A 27,175-nucleotide genomic window follows, 5' to 3' on the forward strand; every position below is an offset into this window, starting at 1 on the left:
TCCTGTAATGGGTTTTTAACCATGGGCTCCATAATATTAGCAACAGAATTGAAACATACTGCTCAACAATTACCTCTCATTCTTTAACTTTACCATTATGGATTGGTGAGATAGTGATACTTCGCCAGTCGAAGAGAATAATTCCTGAATTAACATTACTAGTTGGTTCAATGCACTCAGATCTTCCTTTTTTTTTTTTTTTTTTTTGAGATATTTTATAATGTTTTGACACTGGTTTAATCTAACTATTTATATGTTTAGTGGTGTGCGACGTTCACATCGCTGGGTGAGTATGTATGAGTTTGATATTGTTCTTGAATTTTGCAAGTTATTGAGTTCAAGAGTATTTTGTGTGTGGTAGCAGCGTGGTTGTTTGCCGACATTTTCTTTTTCAGCGTGTGTTTGTGGTTGAAGTGATGGACAAAGCAAAGTTAGCTAGAGTAAGTAGATTTTTAATTTTTTGATTGACGAAATTCTGATATTTGTGCAATTAACATAAGATATCACATCTAAACTCTTGAAAGTTTTGTAATGGCCTTTTTTTGTTAAAACCTATTTGCGATATTTGGATATGGTTGAGAAGTACAACGACCTTCAAGATTCTATGGGAATGCGTTCTTCTAAACGTGATTGAAATCTCGACCTGTCGAATTGCTTTTCTCTTCACGTTATAATTGGGAGATGCGTTGATATCTTGGGGAAAAAAAAATTCCCCTCATTTTTTTAGTATGTATTAGCTGTATAAGGCAAGGAAGACGTGGGTTAGTCTTTACAATCTGGTATCCGTTGCGAGTAGCAGTGTAGGCAGATGGCAAAGAGGAGCCCCCACGATATCCATTCAATGGTTTATTAAATATTTGCCCAAAAACACAGAGATCATAATTCCACCGTATACTTGAAAAGTTGTTTTAAAGTATGGGATCACCTGAAAAAGGTCAATGCTTCCTGGGAGGGTCCAAAGACATGCAAAAGTCTATCAGCAAAAGGACACCTGTATGAGTGGACTTCGAATATGTGGGCTACTGAGCTTTGCAAATTAAGATCCTTTGAGGATACCTGATTGAAGTGTATGAAAGAACTTTGTGTCCTATGATACGACTCCCAAATCCCTTTCTTACTCTTATTTTTTAAAAAATTTAAAAAAAAGGAAGATGGCATAACATTATAAAGTAACCTAAAAGTTATTCTTGGCTAAATGCTTAAGATTATGAAGGAGTTTATTTGTGCATGGGTATTGATATTTTGATATTTATTTTCTCAAATCGAAGAACTTTTGCGGGATGAAAGCTTTGAAAGTATGGCAGGCTTTCAAATGCGTTGAGCTATAAAGAAATGGGATATCATGTACTGCCGAATCAAAGTTCATTTCTTGCATTTAGACTTCTTTCCCAAAATCTTTGGCACAATGAGTGACTAGCAGAGGGTGGTGATTCCATCAAGATGTTAAGTCACTGAAAATTTGCTACCAAGGTTTCTGGAATGAACATACGTTGGACTACTCCAGGATGATATACACCTACATTCCAGACAAAATGTTCTAAAGAATATCATACTTATATTTTTAAATTATACATAATTTTTATAAAGTATATTAAACTTTGAAAGTGATAAAAATGTAATTGTAACCATTCTCGTGTTTTTTTAATGAAAACTTTTGAAAGTTTGGCAGGCCTTATGGTACCTTAATTAACTTGTAATGATGTTATCAACAGACAGTATGAAAATTACATGTGCTAAGAAAAAAAATCTGCTTTAAACCAGCATACAAAACTGGTTTAGGAAAATTTAGGATTTACATTTTCTCGACTAGTGTAATAAGTACATAACATGGTTATTTTCTCAGATGATTAAAACTTATTTTGCTGTTCAAATATGTTATGTTAAAATAAAGTTTGTTTGTTTTTCTTTCAGCAGTTTGTAATGAATGGGCAATTTATTAGTACAATAATGTTACTATTAATCAATGATTTAAAATCTGGTTTCTACCTTCCTATAGTGGACTTTTACTGAAATAGTTTCTGAAGTGACTTCCTTATGGTTTTCTTATAGAAATTGTGTGTGAGAACCTGTCAGATGCTTGCCACCATTGCAGCTATTTGGATTTTGCTTGTAGAATGGCATGGTATCAGACTGGGGCCAATGCTCTGTTTGTTTAAAGTTTCAGGTTGCTTGTTTTTCTTGTCCCACTAGATCAATAAACATCTTTCATCTTACTTCATTTGGTTTTGAAAGGTTTGTTATTGTTTTTCACAGCATAAAGATGATATCTGGTGAGTATGGGCTTGGCACACCCAGAGTCCTGAGCTGGATATCATTCTTTTCTTTCTTGGTGATTCCATTCTACTTCTGACTCTCTGAGTAATTCAGAAATTTTTTTTTTTTTTTTTGGCTGGTGCAGCATAAGCCTCAGGCTTCCTTGCACTATATAGCTAATAATAATAATTAAAGCGGTCCCAGCCAACCAGTGGCAACCCTGCTGTCAGTTACACATAATTTAGCAGTACTCTTATATACTCCCTCTCCTGTTTGCCCAAGTACAGGGAGGGAAAAATCTGCCATGACCAAAAAAGATTGATATGAACAAACTGAAAATAATCAAATTACATAAAAAAATAAATATAATTAAATTTCAGACAAAGTTTAAACTTCATTGGAAAGAGCTACATCTGTTGGAAAGCCAGCAGCGCCAGGAGCTGCCGAGAACAGAAATGCCAGCACAAGAAGCTGGAGTTGCAGTGGATATAGCAGACTCGAGCCTCCATGATTTCACAGAACTTTAGGTAATTTGGCATATGCAGTACTGCATTACAAATCCAAGACTTCCAGATGCAGAAGAGTCTTGGTAATGCGTACACATCATTTCTACTACCAAAGTAGTTTTAGTGCATCATTTTAATTATATTTCATATTGTGAATACCTTCACGAGTTGTATGGTATTGCACTACCTCGAATAAGCAACACTTCACTTTTGGAGAAGACTAATGTTACTTATTCTTGGTGGATACCACTACCTGGGCAGCACTGTTTCGAAGCTTATTGGCTTCTCATTGGTGGGTGGGTGGGTGGGCAGGTACCCTATTGTTGCAGTAGTGACAACCCAGTTATGAAGTATAAGTCCACAATATGAGAGATGCCTGATGGTGTAATCTAAAAAGTATTTCTTGGCTAAATGCCTAAGTAATATTAGTATTCTCCATAAGCGAAGCATTACTTATTTGAGGTGATGTAATACCATGGCAACTTATCGTGAAGGTATTCACAATATGAGATAAAATTAAAATGATGCGTTAAAATTACCTTGGGATAGAAATGATGTGTGCGCATTACCCATGCATAAATAAACTCCTTCATACTCTTAGATTAACCTGCAAAGATATTCAATGTCATTTGAAATAACATGCATTGGGAAGCTGAACACAAGAATATAATTAAGGAGATTGTATGCATAGGTAACCGATTTTTACGCTACTAAAGTAATCTGATAAAGCAAATGCCCCATATATTATATACTCTGCAGTAAATATAGCAGCTGAGAATAGGCACAGAGTTGGCTTTTGGCCCCTTCCATTTTGCTTACAAATGGTCTGCTGTTTCACTCGTGCGAGAGGGAACAAACATTCCTGAAACAGTGCTGTCTGGATGGTGGCACTAAACTGAGAATAGATAAGAGTAGCCTTCTCCATTTGCATCGTTTTACTTAATTAGTAGTGCAAGGCTGAGCAATTTGTTGTGAAGAGTTTCAGAATGTGAGATGTATAGTAATGATGCTATAATCCAATACATATTAATTAATGCTCATTTAATTTGCTGATAATCTATGGTTGAAATTTTATGAGTATAGCGTTTAGTGTACAATAAATTGTACTAATGTTACTTTGCATATTTTGGCATCATAAAATGCATAATAGGCCATTGAGACTCTTGTTTCATTTAGATATTCTGAATAATTATTTTGCCTTTTACAAGTATTTTGTACAAGAAGAAATGTAGAAAATGCTTGTAAAAGTATATTCTACATTGCATTTCTTAATGAATGCAAATACTTTTATCAAAAATGCAATATATATAAGTTGCAAATGAAGACATTGAAGTATGATTGATTTTTGTTTTCTAAATAGTTGCTTTGCATCTTACTTGGTCTGGATTTAAATTGTGCTAGATATCTTATTGGATGTAAAACAATAATTATCTTCATTTAAACAAATCTTGCATAAATGATTATCACTGGTTAATTAAGATTGAAAATTATACTTACAGGTTGTCAAAGTACTGGGTAGGACTGGTTCTCAAGGACAATGTACCCAAGTAAGCTTTTTTTTTTTTTAATGAAAATAAAATTATTAGTTGTCACTGTAGTTGAATATTAGATTTACTTCCAGTCATATGATTGGAAGATAATTTGGGGCATTTTTGTATTTTTAGTATTTCATTTAAGCAAAATTTCATGAGCTGGAACTAAAGCAGCTTAGGTAAAGTGACCAGACTTCCTGGATTATGCAGGACTGTCCCAGATTTCAGTCTTTTGCCATTGGCTTCATTTATTAGTTCTTCATAGTTTCAACAATTTATATAGGACAACCAGGGGATGAGGTGGTGCACTTCTTCTTCTTCCTTTTGGGCAAATTTTAATTACAGGTTTTTAATAATCCCTACTCTATTTAGCCGAGTGGTCAGGAGCGGGTGTGCAGTAGCACACACTCTTTGAGTAGACCAGGGTTCAAGCCCCTGACTGTTGAATACGGTCGATCTGCCAACCCGCACTGGACCAGCGTGGCAGATTATGGTCCATTTCCCTCAGCATGAATTGTTGAGGAGGCTTCCACCCTGCAGTGGGTTGATAATGGCTGCTTTTTACTTTTACTCTATTTATTTTAAATTTTAAATTCCATTTCTATGCAACATAATTGAATTTCCATAATTTTGCCTTAAACACCGTACAACTAAGTGGATTATTTGAGGTGAGTACCGTCAGTTAAACTTTGCTATTATTCTTTTTAAGTAAAATTTCAAAATAATGGTACATTAAGAAGCTCGATTAATTAACTAAGTAAACACACTATATCCTTAATCACAATAGAAAGTTTTCTAGCTACCAAACCAAGTTCATAATTTATCAAATTTAGTTTGAAAATTGCATATACACATGACCATTGCTTCACTGTATGAAAAAGCATGTGTTAAAATTTACCTTGAAACATTTGCTACAATTAGTTTGTCTCCTAATTAGCCTATTTGATATTCATAATGTCTCTCTCATTGGTCTTTAATAATTGTTAATTGTGGGTGGGGGATAAATAAAGTGCCTCTAACCTTCTGACTGTTGGTAATGCAGTCAGAGTTGCTATTCTGTGCATTCATTTCTATAGGAATGTTTATTGATATTTGTTTTTATTAATCTTTACATTAGTGAAATCTTTATTTCCCTCTGAAGTGAGGGAGGGTATCATCCCTGGTCCATATTGTATCCACGGTGCTGGAAAACTCCCACAGAATAAAATTTGCTTGATGGTTAGCTGTATGATCGTGGCAAGCATTTTCTAGGTGTTTATTACAGCCATATTCATTACTCTTTTTTTTTTTTTTTTTTTTTTTTAATTGTGTTGTATAACCAATATTTTGCTAACTGAAACAACATGCAAGAGTATATAAATGTCTGTTTTACTTACCAAATTAATCATTAAATTAAACAATGAACGATTATGGTTAGACTTAAAAAAGTACTGAAATTAAATTATTAATGGTATTCAAATGCAGCTACAAAGAATTTTATGAACAATGCATCTTGCAGTGTTCAAGAATGCAATTGGCCAGTGATACAGTATACAGGATTATGCATGTATTCAGAAAACTGGGAAAACTAGATTATTTTTATCTGAAGCTTGTCTGTCCAATTGTTGACATTTGTCTTATGCCAGAAGATTGATTTGGACCTTTTGTATTTTGAATAAAACATGCCAGTAATGCCAAATTAAAATACTAGATTGATGTTTCTTTCCTAGAGTGGCTTTTTTCCTCTCCATTGGTTTTAGGGAAAATGTTATTGCAGTAGTTGCAGCATACTTCCTGCAGCTGCTAAAACAGCAGGAGTGTCCAATTATAGGGAGAATCTTAAGTTTTTTTTAATTTTTATTTCTTTGTGGGAGTATCTTTTACTGTTTATTAAAAAAAATATCTTGTGCAGTGACAGGCGTTTTTTTTTTTTTTTTTTTTTTTTAATAGATTATTTCTGAGCTGATTTTGTTGATTTTTTTGGTAAATTCTGGTGCAAAGTTTTTCACTTATCAGTTTTGACCAATGGCCCAAGGGATAAAAGAATAAATAAGAAATACACATGCATACATATATAGCTAAGTAGATAAGTATGAGTTGAGAAATCCTGACAAGTTAGATGTAGTTACAATGGAAAAAATTAAATAGGTGCCTGTAAAATAAAATAAAATACTACAAATAGTGCCGACCGGGCTAGCCGAGTGGGTAAAGTACCTGCCCGGCAACCCAAAGGTCGCGGGTTCGATTCCCGCCTCGGGCTTGGATCAAAGTACTGCAAAAAAAAACCTTGGGAGGTGCAATATGGCCACAGAAGCCGATGCGCCAACAACTACCAAATCAAAAAAAAAAAAAAAAAACTACAAATAGTACTTAATGCTATAGATCCTATGATTTTAACTATGTATAGATACGTAGCATATTTCATATCAGAAACAGTTGGCCTTGCTGTATTTCCTTTGAGTTTGGCTGCTGACCCTTGATGAAGAAGTTAAAATCATAGGATCTATAGCAGGGTTTCTCAAACTTTTTCAAGCACAGACTGGTGTTTGCAGTTTTTTTTTTCACGGCCCACCTATAGCTATAAATTAGATAAAGATGGGTAATTCATATCTTTGTTTATTGTCAAAAGTTTACATAAAACTAACATATTTTAGGAAAGGAAATAAGGAAATTTTCTTATAGTTTATGTAGGTATATTTCAAATAAATTGTTCGCAGACCAGTATTTTCTTTTTGCGGGCCGTTATCGGGCCGCGAACCATACTTTGGGAAACCCCGATCTATAGCATTAAGTACTATTTGTACTGAAATATGTTAAGGGCTTTAGCCTTAGGCTGCAAGAGATTTAGACAACGTACGAGTTAGTGCAAACGCGTCATATTAGTACTCTGAATAAGCAAAAATGTGCAAAGGTGGCATCGTTTAAGTTATATCTCATATTGTGAATACCTTCACAACGAGTTGCCATGATATTGCACTACTTCGAATAAATAGCGCTTCACCAAAGGAGAAGACTGTTACTTATTCTCAGCGTGGGTACCTACCTACCCTCTGAAGAAGGGCGAAATAGCCCTGAAACGGTGCCGTCTGGCTGGTGGTATCCACTGAGAATAAGTAACAACAGTCTTCTCCTTTGGTGAAGCTTTACTTTTTCGAAGTAGTGCGATATCATGGCAACTTGTTGAAGGTATTCACAATATGAGATACAATTTAAACGATGCTGCCTGCATATTTTTGCTAATTCAGAGTTCAGCTGCATACTAATGTGTTTGCACTAATTTGTAAGTTGTACTATTTGTAGTATTTTATTTTATTTTATTTAATTGGCTTTTATTTTATAGGCACCTATTTAATTTTTTCCATTGTAACTACATTAACTTGTCAGCATTTCTCCACTCATACTCTTATCTACATTCCATTATGGTCACTGGGTATTTCTGCTATTGCTAGCAGTGCCCCTGGTCCATAATCCATCCAAATATTTTAATTTATCATTTTACAGCCATTCCTTTTGACTACAACTAATTATTTTTTAATACTGTACAGTATCTCATATTGTGAATACGAGTTGCCATGATATTGCACTACTTATTTGAAGTAGTGCAATATCATGGCAACTCATTGTGAAGGTATTCACAATATGAGATATTTAAATGATGCTGCCTTATAAATATTCTGTTTATTCAGAAATGGCTGTGTATTAATGATGCTATGGCACTTAATATATATACAGTGAAATTTCTAACGGACACCTCTCATTAACGGGCATCTCTCTCTCTCTCTCTACAACGGACATTTTCAAATTCCCCAACTCACCTCCATTGGTTTTAACGTGTTTGCAGCTTCTGTCTAGCGGACATTCTCTGTAACGGATGCGAACAGGCAATCTGCACTGTTTCGTTTAGATTAGCACTTAATTTGATCTCCCCATAACGGACAGCAGGCTGAGCTCACGGCCCTTTTTCTAGGAACGTTTCTTCCACGTATTGCCTCAATCGTGTGTTTATTTTCTATTTCCGATTCTCTGAATTTTATCAAGGTTTACATCACGGTTCTAAACTCTTTTTCAAGAATTTTAAGGCACGCGTAAAACTTCTGATGAATTCGGTGTGTGCAGGGAGGGGGGGGGATATGGTCGGCCTTTCGTCTTTTCAGTTTTCAGTTTTGCTCAGTGTCGTGTGAAGTGCACACTGTCTTCTCGTAAACATTTAACTTTAAAAGATAGTTGAACTCATTAATGCGTATGATCGGCAAAAAAATGGTGTTCGCAATCTCGTTGTAAAATTCAAAATCGGGAAGACGCAGGTAAGCGACATCCTAAAGGAAAAAAATGAACTGCTCAAACAATTTTGGCAACACATAAATGATCAGATTCAAAAATCATTCCCGAAAACTGTTGGACTTCAAATTTGTCGCGCACGTGCTAAAAAAATTCCCATTAATGGGCCTATTATTAGGGAAAAGGCTTTGGAGGTTGCGAAATCTATGGGAGTAAATGAGTTCAAAGCTTCTGTGGGATGGCTAGACAAGTTCAAAACTCGGCATAAAATTTCTTGGAAAACCGTAAGTGGTGAAGGTGGATCTGTTGATACTGGGGTTGTAACAGAGTGGACCGTCAAATTGGAAGATTTATGTCGTCATTTTGAGGCTAAGGATATTTACAACTGTGGCGAAACAGGGTTGTTTTTTTAAAGCTCTTCCTGAAAACACAATGAGTCTAAAAAATGAAAAGTGCCATGGCAGAAAAATTTCTAAGGAATGCTTGACTGTACTATTGTGTACAAATATGCTGGGAGACTTTGAACAACCTCTTGTTATAGGAAACCCACAAAATCCTCATTGTTTCAAGGGCATAAAGTTGAATCTTTTGGATGTTGACTGGAAGTCTAATAAAAAAGCGTGGATGACACGAGATATCATGAGCGAATGGATAAGTCACTTTAACCAAAACATGATTCGTCAAAACAGAAAAATTATTCTTTTCATGGATAATGCTGCATCTCACCCGCACATTGAATTGTGCAACATTCAAATCATTTTTCTGCCACCAAACACATCTGCAGAGTGTCAGCCCGTGGATCAAGGGATAATAAAAAAATTTTAAACTTCACTACAGAAAACGTGTTTTAAGACATCTCATTGCAAACATGAACGATGTAACATGTGCGAGTGACCTTGCAAAGAAAATCGGCATCCTAGATGCGATTCAATGGATTTCCTCTTCAGTAAACGCAATTAGAAAACAAACTGTCGTGAACTGTTTCGTAAAGTCTGGCTTCTCAAACGCAAAAATTGAAGTTGTGAACAGCAATGTGGAGCACCAAGAAAAACAAGAACTTCAACATCTAATGATAATGTATGATACTTCCGCTACAAGTGACCCTGGCTACAAAGATATAGACTCAAACCTCACTACAGAAGATGGTGCTCTAGATATCAACGACATTATCATCAATATTTTTCAAGAAGTTCCTCATGAGGATGAAGAAATGGAAGGAGGTCATTCTGTCGAAGACCATATTAACGACGAACCACCGATGAAAATAGAAGAAGCGTTCATACAAATCAATCGTTTAAAAATGTTTTTCGCCGCTGAAGAAGATACTGAAGGACTTTCGATGGTTTCTTCACTCCAAACAAATGTTGAAAACAAAATTATCAGCCGGAAGAAGGTGCAGATGAAAATAAGTGATTACTGTATGTATTTTTCTTATGATAAAGTCATAATATGCATAGCACAATTGTATGTATATTATTTACAAAAATATTGTGCAAAATCTGTATATAATTTAATTTTACATTAAACGTTTAACGATTTTTCTTTCTTTCTTTCTTTTTTTTTTCTCCCTCAGACTTCTTGTTAGCGGACACTTCTCTCTAACGGACACATTTTCGTTCCCCATGGCTGTCCGTTAAAGGGAAGTTTCACTGTACATACTGTACAGTATATATATGGCAAGCTAAATAATAGAGGAAATTGCATGTCCTGGCCCATTTCTGTGGGTCTTCCTCAATGGACTTTAAAATGGGATTAAAATGAAGACATGCTTATAGTAAATTATTGTTCAGTACAGGTGCTGGATAAAATTTTATTTTTGAAAAATTGCAAATTTGTGTACATGCCAAAGTTAGTGTTAAGTCAGTGACTGTGCACTTGGGATAATTTCATTAAATTATTCCAGTAAACTGTTATGGGAGTTGTAGCAATAGTGATTTAATCTTAATATGAAGCTTTATAATACATCTTACATTTTTGCATACAGTTTATGCCTATTTTTTTAAATTAATTTATTATGAGAACTTCTGCAATTAAGCGTAAATTTATTTATTTTGTGCTCTGAGATGCTGACTCCATTAATTAATAACAAAGCCTGCATAGGTAGCCCAGTTAAAACATGACTGCTTTTTTTACCACACAGGAAATGTAGGGGTTGGTGTCTTGTTGCTGGCTGGAGTTGGAAAAAAAAAATTTTTTTTTCAAACCACATTCAAGTTTGTTTCCTTGAGTGACAGTTCTTACTACCTGAAACATATTTTTCATCTTGCAAAACAAAAATGCATTTAATTTAGAACAATTTCTACACTTTATGGCCTCACCTTATGTTGCCTTGGTTCATATTTTAAATAACCTGATTCTTAACAAGATAATCTAACAGAATAACATTACATGGGATAATAAATTGCTTAACATATATGCACAATTCAAAAATATCCATTCATTAAAATTGTTATTTAAAAAAATATATATATTGTTGACAATAGGTAAGAGTTGAATTTCTTGATGAGTCAAACAGGACAATTATACGAAATGTCAAAGGACCAGTAAGAGAGGGTGATATTCTTACACTGTTGGAATCTGAAAGAGAAGCCAGGAGATTGAGATAGTATTCTCTGAAAGGTAGATATCATAAATATTTAATTTTTTTTAATATTCCTTAACTATTTTCTTAACGTCAACAGTATTAGCAGTTTAAAAGTATAATTGATAATAAGCTTTGCTGCTTTAAAAAATAGTTGCCATCTGTTATGATTTCCCTAGATTTCTGTGGTTTAAATAACTATAACAGTGTGCAAAAATAACTATTTTGATTTGATATTATATGGTAATACTAAGTTTTAAAGAAAATATTTTTCCCTGTGATAGTTTTAAATTACTGCAAAGTCAACTCCTTTTAGTCATCTTTTTGCATTTGCTTCTGGTTTATTGTAATAAAATTGTCAAATGCAACTGTCTACTTTTTAATTGTTATTTCTAAAACTGTTATTTTGTAACGTGGAGAAAATGAGCAACCCTAAAAGTTCTTGAAAACATATGACATAAACAATGTAATTAACCCCATCCGAAGAGTTGGAAAGAGGCTAATCAAATCTTCATGGTCTTTAGAAGTGTCTTTGATAGTGGATTTCCAAAGATTTGAATTGAGAAACAAATCAAAGAAATACTGAAAATGTTGATTTAAACACATGATTTTTGATTGAGATGGGTGGCTTTGGTGTAAACACTGAGGTTAAGTTGATCCCTTTGCTGTCAGTATTGAAATTATTTTGCTTCCTTAAATGAATTTTAAAAAAAATTCATATATACTCTACAGCTAATGCAGTCAGCAGAGTTATCATTATTTTTAAAATTTGTAAATGTAGAAATTGAAATTTTTGCTTTGTTCTTGTCAGTGGTGATTGATAGATGTTACCTCATGTAAGGGAGCTTCAACTTTAAAAGGAGCAGCAGAGGATTGTCTCCTCCTCCTCCTCCAGCCTAAACCAGCTACCCAGCTTCTGCTGATGTCCTGAAATTGAAAGATGGCAAGATCAGTTTCATTTCTGCCAGGGAACACAACTACACTAATTCAGCCTATGGATCATGGCATTATTTGAGCCTATTGTGGTGAGCTGCTTTGCTGGTGTTGTGAACTCAAAAATTTGAGTTTTAGAATTTCTGGAAACATTAATGCTAAAAGACGTTGCATACAATGTAGGATTAGCATGGGAGAAAGTAAGCTCAGCAGCAATTGAAAACTGCTGGGAAAAAAATGTATTGGTAAAGGCAAAATCACTAATAATAATGAATTATTAGCATTGTCATTTACAATAAGCAAAGGCTTATTGTAAATGACATATAGTGTATGGCATGTACTTGACGGCAGTCTTTGAGCAGATGACCTACTGTTTGGATTGAGGTGGATGCAGAAGCTCCAGTTGCGCATTACTTGAGCTAGAAAGAAATTGCAGCCTTTGTGAACAATGGGAAGATAATTGACAAACAGAAAGCCAGTGAGATAGGGAGTGACTCAGAATATGGATGATTCAAAGAAAAAGGACCAGAAATTGATGAAGTGCTTGAAAACAGTATTGAGGCGATTGCATGGCTTGATTGTCAGAGTGATAATGAATATCTTAATTTATCGCATCTGACCACTATTAGGAATTACATACTGAAAAAAAAATGGTGCATTTGCTGAGCATGTGTGGTAGATGGTTTTATGTGAAACATCCTTTGCATTTCTTTTTAGGTCTTTTGATTTGTATACAGGGTGATTCACTATCAGTGCAACAAACTTGCAGGAGGTGTAGGGGGCACAAAGACGAATCAGAATCACGTAGCATTGCTGGGTCCGAAATGCCTTCATCATGCGGTAGAGGACATTGAACGGGAGGTCGCGTGAACAGCAATCCCACTGGAAGTCAGCATTTGCGAACCGGTTCCCGAGGCAGTAGGATGGACGAGTATTGAAACGTTGAACTGGGCGACATGCACCTCGTGTATGGAGCTGCGGACTGTAACGGGTGCGCCGCTCTGTGCTTGTACCAGGAACGTTTCCCGCACAGGCGTGCTCCTCATCTTACGATTTTCGCACATGTGCACAGAAGGTTACGTGAGGTTGGTTGTTTCACGAGAGGTACCATGAATCGAGAGCGAACGACGTGGACACCAGACAGTGAGGAGAATGTCCTACATCTTGCAGAAGGCAATCAGAGTAAGAGTACTCGAGTGATAGGCCAACGATTGGGTATATTCCAATCCACTGTATGGAGGATACTGTCAAAAAACCAAATGAGTTCATACCATCTGCAACGCGTCCAATCATTGGAGCCTGCGGATTATCCACTCCGGAGGACTTTTGCTACTTGGTTTCTTCAACAGAAACGGTTCGCAAATGCTGACTTCCAGCGGGATCGCTGTTCACACGACCTCCCGTTTAATGTCCTCTACTGCATGACAAAGGCATTTCGGACCCTGCAATGCTATGTGATTCTGATTCGTCTTTGTGCCCCTTACGCCTCCTGCAAGTTTGTTGCACTGGTAGTGAATCACCCTGTATATTGATTATGAAATAACAATGGAATGTAATGAAAATGTGAGATGAAGAAAGAAATTGTTGACAAATATTTGTATTGTTGCATTCATACTTCCTGCAGTAGTAACTGCAGGAAGTATGAATGCACTTCTGTGATGCATTTTTCATGACCGATCAGATTTACTGGGTTGTAGGTGCCCCCAAGAATATTTCAAATCAAAAATCTGTTTTTTATCATCAGCATTGTGTATTAGTAGAATGTAAAGGGAATGATATAGCCTTTAATACTTTGTCTTTTAGTATGCTCATGAAACATTTGTAAATAAAGTATTTATTTCCTAAGAGTGTGTTCTTGTTTAAAAAAAGTGAAAAATGGCAAACATTTTTCAGCTATAATGCACTTTGCTTATAATGGGTATTGAATTTGTCACCTGACACCTGTTATATGTGGTTGCACTGTTATTGTCCTAACTCTTCTGAAGTGTGTGTGTTTCCCATATTGGTCTCTAGTTTTGGTGAGGAGTTTGTTAACCAGAATTTGAATTAATCTTTATATACAAAATTAACTAATTGATGCATTTATGCAAATGACTACATGACATTGTAAATCAGGATATTATAAGCATAACAATAGCACTTGGACCAGTAGTGTAATGGGTAAGATTCATGTGTGTTTTTATTATTTAGGGTTATATGTGATGAAATTCAGATCTATGAAGGACTACTGTATTGCATTACAGAAGACTGTAAAATATAGGTTAAATACATAATTTTAAAAGTACATGTAGCCCTCATTTTACACTGGTCTGATTTGCGTCAATTCTCTATAGTGCCAGTCACTAACCACGAGGCCATTTTTGTTTATTTATTTTATTTTTTTGCAATTTTTTTATAAATTGAAAGTTTAAAATCGTCAAAATTTGTCAGCATCGCACTGCTATGTATCATTCTAATTCATTTTACTTTCAAGTGATTATGTAGTGTGCAGTTGTTGAAGTTGAGTAAGAGTTTGTATGATCAAGGTTTTGAGTTCATAAATCAGATGAGATGCCAAATTCATGTTTTGTAAGAACGAAATTTCATAAATTGGTTATTTTTATGTTAAGAGGTTACTGAATATGGTTTACTGAAATTAATGTGGTTGGTTTCGACAGATTTTACAAGTGTTCTAATAAAGTATATATTTGTATCACAGTTTTCTTTTGGGTAGCATTGCACTAAAATAATAGTTTCACCTCCCTTAAGCTTACCACAGCTTGTGTTACTTTGCATGCTGTATAAAACGAGGAGGGAGATTAAATTTGCAAATAGCTAGAATCAGGATGTTTTTATCCTCCTGTTATGTTAGCTACCTGTATACATTCAACTTATTTCACAGCTGCAGGTAATAATAAATATAATTTGTTATCATAGTTTGCAGAATGTGCCATATGTTTAGATCACTGCCAAGAAATAGTCTGCTATTGTAATGTAGCTATAAAAACCTCATTGAATTTTTACTTAAAAGTATAACTAAAGCTTTGTTGGCATGCATGTTTTAACTTCTCATTTCTTTCAATTAACTTGTTTTTTAAAAAATGACTTGTTTCTCTTTTAGGTTTCCTGTAAGGCAGAAAAAAATGTAAAAATAGAAGACTATTAAAACTATAAAGAAATTGTATTTTTGTTTTTTATTTACTTGAAAGTTCAGCTTAATGAATTACATATTCACTCAACTTTTATACTACTGTCATTAATCTAGAAGAACCGATTTTCATAAGTTAGGTTTCTGAAAATGCACTTTTCACATGATAAGTTTCAAATTAAAATAAATATTAATAGTAGCTTATTGCAAGTTGTCTTTAGCATATCCCAATTTTAAAATTGTTTGATCTTTTCCAATATGACAGTTTCCTAAGCAGGGAAATTTACAAATTTTACTTGTTTCAGAAACTGAATTTTTCACCCCTGGCTGAATGTAAATAATTTAGATATTGGGTTTGATTGGGTCGAAAATGTCTAAAAAAAGATTATTCCTACTGGTCAGTAAATCTTATAACTGATCACTTGATAAAGTGTATTTTCTGAAATTGCGAGAATCTTTCAATATACAAAGATGCCATAAATTGCAAGGCTTACCCTTACAGCCATATAAGATGAGGGGTTCATAACACCAGTTATGTTTGAATACATACACTAGGTATGTATGAAACTATTTCTAAAGGCAGTGGTTGTTACAACTGTTGCGTTTCGAAATTGAGCCTTGCATCTAGGTTTTTCAAGGTATTTTCTGTGCCAATTTAATGCATTTAAGTGTGTTTTCAAAATGCATGCATCACTGGATGGTTTGTTGATAATTAAATTCCATGGTGTATGTTTCTCATATTCTACTCGATAGCAGGTGTACCCTTGATTGTCCGATTTTGAAGCTCTGTGTCTAACAGATCAACATGTGTGACTGCAAATTTCAAGTTTATGCTGGAGTTGGCAGCATTATTAATCCCAGTCTTTGGTCTCTGTATGTAGGGAAAATGGAAACTATTTCCCAGTTGTGTACAGTACCATGGATATTCCACGTTTAGAAATAGAAATACAGATGTTTTTATTTGCTGGTTGATGTGTATACCAATGTGCAATAATGTTTATTAGGGACACTGCTAATGGAAATGTACCAGTGGTGTTCATTTGAATGTGCACTTCTATTTGTAAAAATCCCAGTAATCTCAAAAACTTCCAGGCATAAATGTAAAATTTGGTTACACCAATGAAAAATGTACATGTTTTATTATCAACAAACTGTCAGTTTATTGGCAAACACTGCTTTGGATAGTGAAAACTCATTTGCCTATTGTGGAATCTTTCACATAACCCTCCAGTTCTTTTAGTCAACTTGTGCTATATTTATTTGTCCCATATGCAGACACATCCACAGAGTTTATGCAAGTTGGCTTGTTATACAACAGTAAGAAAGACAAAATCATCAACCTAACCCTAGTTTCTTTTCTCTAATTTTTTATGTACAGTTGAGAAATTCATCAGTTGTAATTGCTTTGTGTTTTCTTAATTCCAAGTTATTGCACATTGTTTTTGTAATTAAAATAAAAAAAAAACCAACACTGCACCACTCAGTTAAAAGGCATTGCTTAATATGAACACTAGTTATTAGAATCAGCAACTTATTAAAATGAAACTTCAGAGAATGGATTCAAATCATAAAAAGCACCATTTTTTTTTCCATTACTTTAGAATCAGACTGAATAAAATTAAATACGGTATTGTATTTAATTTTCTATAGAGATTTTGTTTTGGCTTAATTTTTGCTTGCCTTGCATTGCTGAGCATAATTCAGTTCCAGTTCTCAGCAATATTGGAAATAAGTGCATCCTGACTACCTTATACCAACTGCTCATGGATGAAGATCAATAGTTCCACTTTGGACAGCAATATCTTGGTCCAATATTTTTTAGGTCCTGTTGTCACCCTGAATGGACAAATGATTGCTACTGATTAACCTGATGTTCAGTGACCTGGTTCATCCCAGGGGCAAAACAGTGTTTCCCACAAATGATGTGTTTTAAGATAACACTCCAATACCCACACAGCCAGATATGGCCAAAGTAGTGAACATAAAACAGGCTAAGCATCTCCCATGCTGCACATTTCCAGACTTTGAGCCACTGTGAGCATATTTGGCAGGCAATAAGTTAATATAAATCAAACTACAATTAACAGTTCATTCCACAAAAGAATTAGCCATGGTGAATATGTGGGATAATAACAGGTGCAATTTATTAGTTGCTCCTATGCTAATAAAACAATCACATTAACAATAATAGCTTTATATCCTATTATAGCTATTTTTATATAGAAGAAACTTGGCTAATTGGTGATTGATTCACTTCCTCCCATGAAGCCTGCTCAGGTTTATCGTGATTTCAGCTTATAAACAATGAGGATTTGCTCTTGTCTTCTATGCCTGCTTACAGAAGGGTGATAATATACCTAATTTTTTAAAACACTAATTTAGTCAGTTTTTTATTACTGTTTTTTCACAGGTCTAGAAATTTCCCCATGAATGCATGGTTTTTGTTGGCCCATTAGCTTTCATTCAATTCCCATACTGTTATGTCCATTACTTATTTCCAGTTATAGTAAGCCACAGTGGAGTTTCTAGTTGTATTCATGGGCAAAAAAAGCAGCAAGAATTTTTCTAGCAGTGACATTGGAGGTGATTATCCCATTGTATAAGATGTTAGGCCACATCTTGAGTAATGCATACAGGTCCGGAAGCTTCATTTTAAGAGAAAGGTGGATCTTTTGGAATGGGGCCAGATAAGAGCAACTGCTTAATTGAAGTGATCAAGGCTTTGAATGAGTGAGTAAACTTGATTGTATTCTTTCTCTTTGTTATAGTACAATAGTACTATAACAAAGAGAAACTTTTGTACTATAGTACTAGTTATAGTACAAAAGGGAATTAAAAAAGGATGGTTGCAGGATAAAGGTACACAAATTTGCTTATAGCTAGAGAGTAACATTATTGGAATAACCACCATATGTTTTTAGTGGGTAGTATGAATAAAAGCCAGAATTAGACTTTAAAAAAACAAGGGAAAGGTAGTTTTTTTTTTTTTTTTCCCTCTTATGCTGTATAAGCTTGGTTCCTTGCATTGTTTCCTACTAATCATTGCTACTAATAACAATTTACATTAAGTACAATATAACCAAGTATATATCCATGTTTGAATTGGTACACCATTACTGATGAATAAATGTCATGCGAGCAGCTATTTTTTTAGTGTAATAGTACCTAGAAATGTGAATTCAACAAGATTTGGAAAATTCCATAGCCACTGCAAATGTAAAGCTGCAATTTTCAAGATAGTTTCATGAGTAGATTAGTTGGAATAAAGAACATGAAAAGAGCATTGTTACACATTGCACTTTAGGTGACATTAGACTGGAGGTTCTCAAACTTTATTACCTGAGCCCCAGTAAAGTTTTTCATAAATTTAATGTGCCCCCCCCCCCCCCAAGTTACAGAAAAAGTACAAATTTAACATAATTTAGTTGTGAATACATAATATAAATAAGCACTCAATATATTTAATCTCAAAGAAATAAAATACAAACAACAAAGATAAATTTAAAACACTTCATACCTGGATTAGTGGGAATGTTTGTTCATATTTCATTTCCAAAAAAAAATGTTTTAGGAAAACAAGTGCCCCAAAAAGGAAGCACACCACACTTTGGGAACCTCTGCATTAGACGAAATCTTGAGAAACAGCATTCAAATAGGAATATCACTTGGTTCAGCTCATTTCACTAAGAAAATACTTAAAAAAATGTTTTCCATGCAGAGAGCACACAGTATGCATGAGCCTCAATTTCAGGGTAATGTTAAAAGATTGTGCTGTTGCTGTTTTAATTGTTTACTCAATGGAAAGGTATTGAAATTTTGGATAAAATTCATTTCACTTGCCTTAGTGTCTGCCCAATAGTAAAATTGAGAGCATAGAGTTTTTTTTCTTCTACAATTTCCTTACATGCTTAAAAATCGGTAATTAGTGTCGTACAAGCCTGTTGGGCTGTAGCATAGCAATTATCTGTTGGGCCCGTGTTTTTTAACAACCTATTATCTCTGATGTTTAACAAAGAGCATGGAATTGCCCTCAATGTTGTGGAAAATGAAAGAGCAGGCAGTTGCCATACCACATACTGAACCACTGAAATGTTGCAAGTTTTGGGGGGAGGAAGCAAAGTCTGGCTGTCTGGACTCCCGATAATAGCCTACAAAAGTAATTGCGACATATTCAGAACCTCAGTGAGCATTAAAAATTGGAGTGTATTAAGAAAGACTTGTCACCTTGCTCACATGATCAGAAGAATGAATACATATTGCTGATGAGCACACTTCCACAAAGGTTCATAAACTTAATTGTTAATTTTTTTTGTGGTGGGTTACTTTTAAAATGAACATCCTTTCAGTAATTTTATTACAATGATGTGGTTTTATTTCATTGGTTGATCGGATTAGTAAGTATGACTGGGTTTACTTCAAGATAAGTGGAAATATATGATACAATTTTAATTTGTTAATGTAATTCAATTTATCCAGTACTACTACTTGTGTCCCACTTATCAGCTCTTTGTTTCTTGGGTAAATTGTGGGGTGGTAAGTTATAATTCAAGCTTAAATGTGAAATGTACTCCTGGGATTAAAGTGTATGATGACAGATTAGTCACTAGTTGATATGTAGGTATGATGCCTGCCTGATGAGGTAAATTGCAGAGGGTAATAGTAAAAACTAATAAAATGTGCAATCAAATTAGTCAGTGATTATGATTGCATTGGACAATGTATGTTGCTTTTCAGCATGTAATTTTGCTGGGCATTAATCATAAACTCCTGCAATGTCCAATACTGCTGCCACATGAGAATCTTGGAATCTGGCCATTGCTGGTGGTATATTGTATATAATGCTGCTGGAATTTTCTCCCATGGATTTGCACTAGTCCGTGGTGAAGGAAAGTCACTTTCATTTACTGTGAATAATTCTCGAAGCAATACCGGCATGGTACATTATTCTGCAAGAATACACCTGTACCGTCTGCAAAGACAGTCACCATGAAGAGGAATACTTGATCAGCCCACAAAATGTAGGTAGAGTTTTAGCATTCAGAGTGCAGTCAAAGGGTATGGGGGCCCAAGAGACTTCCAGGGAAACATCTCCCATGCCAAAGAATTGCTGCCACCTGTCTGTTTCTCTTGAACCAGGACATTGGAGTGATCCTTCCCCTCACTTTTCACCATACTTTGTCTCCCACATAGCATTGCTGGAAACGTCAGAAAAGAACATTTTCTGAACCAATAAAATTTGCATCTAAATAGATGCAAGCTTTATGTGTTGGTGGAGATGGGTCCCTTGTCTGGATGGCTGTTCCAGCTGCCTATACAAAGGATGGTTCACATTTTTGGAAACACTGCTAGTCGTACACTGGTTAAAGCCGGCAGAGGCGGACTGGGTCAAAAATTTAACGGAAGATTTGTAGCAGCCTTATACTAGGGCATATTGTTTATGGCTAAAATCACACTGACCTAGCGTGGTTTTCCCGGTAAGTCTTATGGCCAGTCCACCTGTGATGGTTCTGTTTTTCGTGTATTGGCTGAACAACGAACAGCTTACGTTCTTATGACAATGAGGCATGGGCACTTGGAGATGGTGGTGCTCTGCCCACCATCCATCCACTCGTGGAACAACTTTACAGTACTCCGTAGCCATCCGTCAAGATTCATAGTTTTCATAATACTGTACTGCCACCCATCGAGCTATACCCTAAAATCAGGTCACTTTCCTTGTCCATGTCGAACAAGTAGTTCATAAGAACCACATTCCACGAACTTCCACTATGATATTAACGGATTATTGCGATACATGTGCCATCAGTGCAAAGGATTGGTTGCTTGCTAAAATACGAGGTGGCCATAGTATTTTGTGTTGACACAACATGAAATACTTCACAAATATTAAAATTATTTGCGAAGATATTTTCGGATAATTTATTTTCTCATACCGTTACTCAAAAAAAAAAAAAAAAAGTGACGTCTGGATTCGTCCTTGGAAATGCCCATCTAGATTCCTTCAAACACGACAAAAAATATGGCCACTCGAAGTTCAACACTTCTAGAACTGTAAGGAATAAATAGAGGATCGTTGTCCTGATAATAGCCCAAAGGGCTGAAACCGATTATTGAACGATCATTCAGTATTTTTAAATAATCAAAAAAATATTCAGTAAGTTTTAATTTGCTTGCAGAATTTAGGTGGAAAGAATGCAATAAGAAATTCTGCTTTAATTATCCATTCATTGAACTTTTTAGAAACTGCACTGCTGAATAAAACGAACAGAACACGAAGAAAACGTGGTGTTTAACTCATGCAGCTTGCAATGAAGGGCAAATTTCAGGTATGTGTAACGGACATTGGGGTACTGTATAAGCATTACCAAAAATGTCACATTACAGAAGTAGATACTCGAAAATAGCCACATGACATCAGTAAGGCGTATGATACCCTCCAACGGTAGTGAAACACTCCTGACAGTAGCAAACCAGACTCCATATACAAGTGTCTTTAGGTTTTGTAGTAACAATCCCATTCTTACACCAGCTCTGACCTAAACTCACCAAATGACTGAGAAGTTGGCTGTCAGTATGGAATGCACCGCCCAAGGGCGTTTCACACGTGTTCGATCGGATTTAAGTCTGTAATTGTGCTGGCCACGGCAGTCGTTGGATATCTTCAGTTTCAAAATATTCCTCCATCAATTAAGCTCTATGTGCAATGGCGTTTCATGCATGAGAAGAAAATCTGGGCCAATCGCATCCCCAAAGAAGCTCCCAATTGTGTTTGCGGATCTGTTCTCTGTACCCCTGGCAGTTAGGTATCCTATCAAAAACATGAAGAAGAGTGCAGCCGTTGATCATTATTCTGCCCCACACGAGAACACCGTTTGTTATCTCCAGGAGAAATAGCGTTTAGAATCAGTTTGTAGGCTAAAACGGAACTAGAGAACAGAACTACCCCATTTGTTAGAGATCTAAATTCATGGCGCAAATTTCGACTGTGGTCTGGGGTTAATCGGATACAAACCATTCGCTTCCTTGCGTTAAGTCCACTTGAATTTAGCCTTCTTAACACTCTGGTTGGAAATTTTTTCACCTGTGCCTTTAGCAACCTCAAAAGACAGTGGGTTACAATACATTGTATAGTTCCGTCTTGTTGTTAGAGCCAGATAGCGGGCTGTTGTGGTTGATGTAGACCTTGTGCGCCCTTGGCCAGTTCTTCTTGTAATGGTTCCTGTCTCTCGATGCTACTGCTATAATTCCGAGAGCACACTGCGCGACACATTAAGCCAAAGTGCTATCTTCGCATGTGACTGCCCAGCTTCAAATCGTCCAACTGACATCATTTCAAATAATCATCTAAACGACGACGACTTGTCATCATCAGTACTGGAGATGTGGCTGTCCCATTGAGCAAGCCAAAACTGTGTATGAATTGATGTGGTCGTAACCCGTGTTTTTATAGGCCTGCGTAATTTGCATGTGTAATGTTCAGCTCTGTAAGGTGGTAGATCGATTTCTATTGGGTACTTGGAATTTGCATTCCAGAATGACTATTATATCAAATATTCGCCTTCGGCGACACTGTTTACAATAAAATATTCAGGTTATTAGGTATATCTACCCGATTTTTGAAAGTTAGTACTGCTTAACTACCAGCATTACTTGTTATCATCAAGCGATATAAAGCAGATATGCGCGAATGCTGTATCTGTGCAGTTCAGTGGGAGAATGAGACAGACGAAATATTTATGTAACTTTGAACGCGGGATGGTGTTCTGCTCAGTATGTGCTGGCATGGGAATTTTAAAAATCACAACCAAACTCGGGATTTCAAAAATGGTTGTTTTGGATGTATCGAAATTGGTCCAGTAACCATTACTTGTTGGTGATGTCCGTTCGTCACGAAGAGAGCAGAGTTATTTTGTCATCCGTTGGTATAGTGTCGTCTTTACCCCCCTTTCTACCTTCGTTTGTGCCGTCTGGGTCAGGTTGAGTGGGGGAATGCAACTTGTCTGTCCTCCTTATGGCCTGGTAGAGTACTGTTCTTTTTTTTCTGGAAGTAATCCTTCAGGTCAGCTGTCGATGTTTTCTGTTGCTCGATGAGGTCTTTCAAAGCCTTCCAAGCTATTGCTAGTCTTTCCATGGCTGCCTTTAGGTGGTTTTGGCGGCCCTTTCTCATCATTATCATTGTCTTTCTCATGACAATCTCCAGCGCGATGTAGTCCAATCTATGATCCCAAAGGAGCATGTTAGCACTTGGACCACATAGGTGTTTATAGCTTTAACTGTGTTCCGTCTATCCAGCTATGCTTTCAGCAAGTTTAGTCTCTGATGGTATTTTTCGGTCTGGCAGCCCTTGATTTCCTTGACACATTATGCCGAGCCTGCACCATCCTCAGATATTTGTAGGTCTCTCATGGCTGCGATCTCTTTACCAGTGTGCAGCTGGTAGTTTTGCCTTTCCTTTCTCCTGATTCAATCTGTGGATCTTGCATTCGTCTAGACCAAATTCCACCTGATATCATTGCTGAATTCTTTGGTGATCCGGAGTAGTTGCTGGAGTTGTTTCTCGGTTACCGCGTAGAGCTTGATGTCATCCGTGTACATCAGGTGGGCTAGTATCTACAAGATTTTCCTTCTTTCTTTGAGGTTATATCTGCACTTGCTGCTGTTGAGCATGGTGGATAGCAAGTTGAGTGCTAGACAGAACCACAGTAGGCTCAGGGCATCTCCCCGAAGGATTCCTTTTCTGATGGCGATCGTTCTGGTTCTGATGTTCTCCACTTTAATGGTGGTAATCCATTTCGCCATTGTTGCTTCTAGGAAGTTTGTCACTATCCTATTGACTTTGTAGATCTTCGGCCTCTCCATTAGCTAGCTATGAGGCATGAAGTCGAAGCCGTTAATCGATCGGCAACGTACAGGTTGTGGTGCTTGTAGGATTTCTCTATGACTGCGGATTTTATGGTTAATTGCTCAATGCAACCTTTGCTCATTTGCTTTCATACTTTCTGCATTTTGGCGTCTGTGTGCATAGCACAGTGGTATTATCACCGTTTCCCCACACTGGGTGGAAAAGGCCCAGGTTCCAATCCCGTCGATGACGCAAAGAACTTTAATGGGTTTTTCACTACGGGGCTAAGTTAGTCGATCTCAGGCGTAGATAACGAGGTTTTTTCCCCACTAGAAATTGGGGTTTTTCGACTAGTTAAAAAAAAAAAAACGCAAATCGACCAGAAAACGCACACTCAACTTACAGATACAATACACATGGATATTTGTAAGAAAACACCTGATAATCGGTAATTTGATAATAATTAATATAATAGATGGTTTTTTTTTTCTGTTCAACCGTTATGTTCTGGCTCTCCAAGAGGTCTGATGTCTGCTTGGTTATGCAGATGGTCAGAATCTGGTTGGTAGACAGGTGATTGGCCTGTATTTCACGGGCTTTTGTATATTGGACTTTAGGCTGAAGATATATGATTCCTTGAGTGAGAAACTTCAGAACTGTCTGCGAGTAGCTTATCATGCGGGTGAACTGCTCTTCTAGGTGCTTTTGTGTTCAAGTGAACTTCCTGTACAAGTAACAAGGACGTTATCTGTCCTTCGTTTTTGCCAGTTGTTCCTGATCGACTGTTTTACTTCTTCCTCCCGAATCTCCCACTCTCTCTCATCTCTTGTACGTCTCAGTTTTCTTCCGTTTTAGTTCAGAGGTTTCAGCTGTTATAGCTTACTTCAAAGTTCCATACGTTTCTCCAGAACTCCTCAATCGTCTTCTGCTCGGGTTGTCCGGTTTCGTCTTTTCCGTCTTCTCCGAGACTGCTGTAGCAGGCTCTTTTTTCCTTATCGGAGATTCCATTGTTTATTTTCTTCTGAGAGCTCTCTTTGCATCGGCGTAGTGTCTTGCTGAGTGTGAGGAGGTTCTGCTTCAGTGTGACCAAGTATTCTGCTTTTCTCTGATTTTTGGTGTCATGTTTGCTGTGGACGCCTGCCCCACACTGGGTGGAAAAGGCCTGGGTTCGAATTCCGTCGATGACGCGAGGAACTTTAATGAGTTTTTTTCACTCCTTGGCTGAGTTAGTCGGTCTCAGCCGTAGATAGCAAGTTTTCCCCCTCCCCCAGAATCTGGGGTTTTTCGTACAGCAAAAGAGACAAATCCACCATAGAACACATGCAATTAACAGACATAAGACACACAGCATGGCAGATGAATTTCGTTATTCGGGTGGCCTAAATATGACAGTTTTTTTTAAGATACACAAATATAATAGTTTTATGGACGCTATCTCTCTTCAGGATGCTTTTCACTTTTCCAATCAATTTTATACTCCTATTCTCCCCTTATTCCGTTGGTGCTGGGTCAATAGGATTTTTCTCTCTTCTGCTGGAGTCTTGATTCTTAATTTTTCTCTCTTCTGCTGGAGTCTTCTTTCCCTTGCCAGTGGTTCCTTCTTTTGCTGTTGCTGCTGGTTTCTCGTTTCTTTTACATTAATTGTAGTGGCTGCTATGGCAGCCCAGTTTATGGCTGTGTGGATGGCCTCGAGTGTTGCAACATTGTTGTCGAGCTAATGTGGTATTATTTGCCGATTGAGGTGGGCTGTGATTCCACAAGATTCTATTGGGTCTCTGCTTCGGTATCATCGATCTTTGTGGGGGTCCATTCCATCGAATTCTGTTAAGGCCACTTTCCACTCGTCTTTTATTCTGGGTAGTATGGTCTCGTCTCTTTCCACATCAGCTGCTATGGGTTATATTTCTTCTTTCTCTTCCTTCTCTTATTCCGTGTTGTCCATATTCTTTGTTCTTTGTAGTTGATCGGTCACGCCCTGCTTGATTTTTTCCAAGATTGCAGGAGCTAACAAGTTCTTCGTGACGATGGTCCTTCTTTGGTCCGCTATTCGCTGTTTGGTGACCTGAATATTCGGGAATCGTTCCAATCACTTGCTACGATTCCACCTATACATTGTCATATCGATCTCTAGCTTGGTTATTTCGTAGTATGCTTGCATGATGGAGGTATTCATTCCGATGTTCCCCTTCGTGTGTTGCCGTTTTCTTCCTTTGTGGATAATAGTCACTAGCGCAGTTGCGCAGGAAATAGTTCCAGTTGGTGTGGCTGGATGGTCTTGTCCTTCTCTTGTGTTAGTCATACGGGGATAGCGCCACTTGCTCCACTGTCTTCCTCGGGAGACGCTCTCCGGCTTTTCGAACCGACCTTGTTGCCAAAGATCTGAACGCGATTCATTTTATCCTTTGTCTCACTTGATGCAGTATGACTATTATTTCTCTTCGACATCATCCCTCAATGGAGGTAGACCTGTTTAGCTTCGGCTTACGACCAGTGGTAGTGTTAGTCCTTGGAAGTTACACCGGACAGCTCCACTATCTGCCATATCCGTCATTACAACCTTGCGAGGAGGTAAGTCCGCTGGAGCAACTTTCGCGATATTTATTTTATTTATTATTATTATTATAATTTATTGTTATTATTATGATGCCGGTCTATCACGCCCCTTTATTATTATTATTAGGTATATGGTACCAGAAAGCCTGCGACTTTTGCTGCCTCAGCCAAAAAAAAAAAAAAAAAAAAATCTGGTTACTATGAGGGAGCGAGAGAGAAACAAAACAAGAGTCAGAAGTAAAAGGGAATCACCAATCAAGAGAAGAATGATGATATCCAGCTCAGGGCCTGGTTGTTCCAAACTAGGGGTTATATATATATATACTTTGTCGTAATTCCCGAAGAAATAAATGTTTCAAGGGTGAGTAAACGGACATGCTTTTAATTTAGATATGATCTACTTAAAACCTTCAATCACTTTCAAAAAAACAGATTGTATTTAGGAAACTCATCTTGTCCGTAATGGCAACTTTTTAGTTATTTTTAAAGGTTGTTTATGGCTCTATTTTATTATTGTATTAATTTCCTAGGGAAGGTTTTGTATAAAAGAGGGAGATATAAGTGAAAAGGGATGATTTCCAAAATTCCGAC

General features: G+C 36.6%; 1 protein-coding gene across 1 annotated transcript; it reads left to right on the forward strand.

Annotated features, from left to right (window-relative positions):
• Positions 1-317: 317 nt before the first annotated feature.
• Positions 318-15,204, forward strand: LOC150083406 (small ribosomal subunit protein eS28). The gene is made up of 4 exons (XM_090377249.1): positions 318-440; positions 4,259-4,306; positions 11,032-11,167; positions 15,163-15,204. The coding sequence occupies exons 1-3, from the start codon at positions 417-419 to the stop codon at positions 11,152-11,154; spliced, it is 195 nt and encodes a 64-aa protein (XP_090233375.1). The 5' UTR covers positions 318-416; the 3' UTR covers positions 11,155-11,167; positions 15,163-15,204.
• Positions 15,205-27,175: the final 11,971 nt, after the last annotated feature.

The sequence above is a fragment of the Mastigoproctus giganteus genome, chromosome 7, assembly GCF_048544385.1.
Source record: "Mastigoproctus giganteus isolate SK-2022 chromosome 7, ASM4854438v1, whole genome shotgun sequence".
In the NCBI taxonomy this organism is placed as follows: domain Eukaryota; kingdom Metazoa; phylum Arthropoda; class Arachnida; order Uropygi; family Thelyphonidae; genus Mastigoproctus; species Mastigoproctus giganteus.

What these genes read in the sequence shown, in the direction of transcription:
- LOC150083406 (XM_090377249.1), top strand. Translation starts at nt 417, where the DNA reads ATGGACAAAGCAAAGTTAGCTAGA. An exon ending in ACAAAGCAAAGTTAGCTAGA is followed by an intron (nt 441 to 4,258) that starts GTAAGTAGATTT and finishes TTATACTTACAG; the next exon opens with GTTGTCAAAGTACTGGGTAG. An exon ending in CTCAAGGACAATGTACCCAA is followed by an intron (nt 4,307 to 11,031) that starts GTAAGCTTTTTT and finishes TGTTGACAATAG; the next exon opens with GTAAGAGTTGAATTTCTTGA.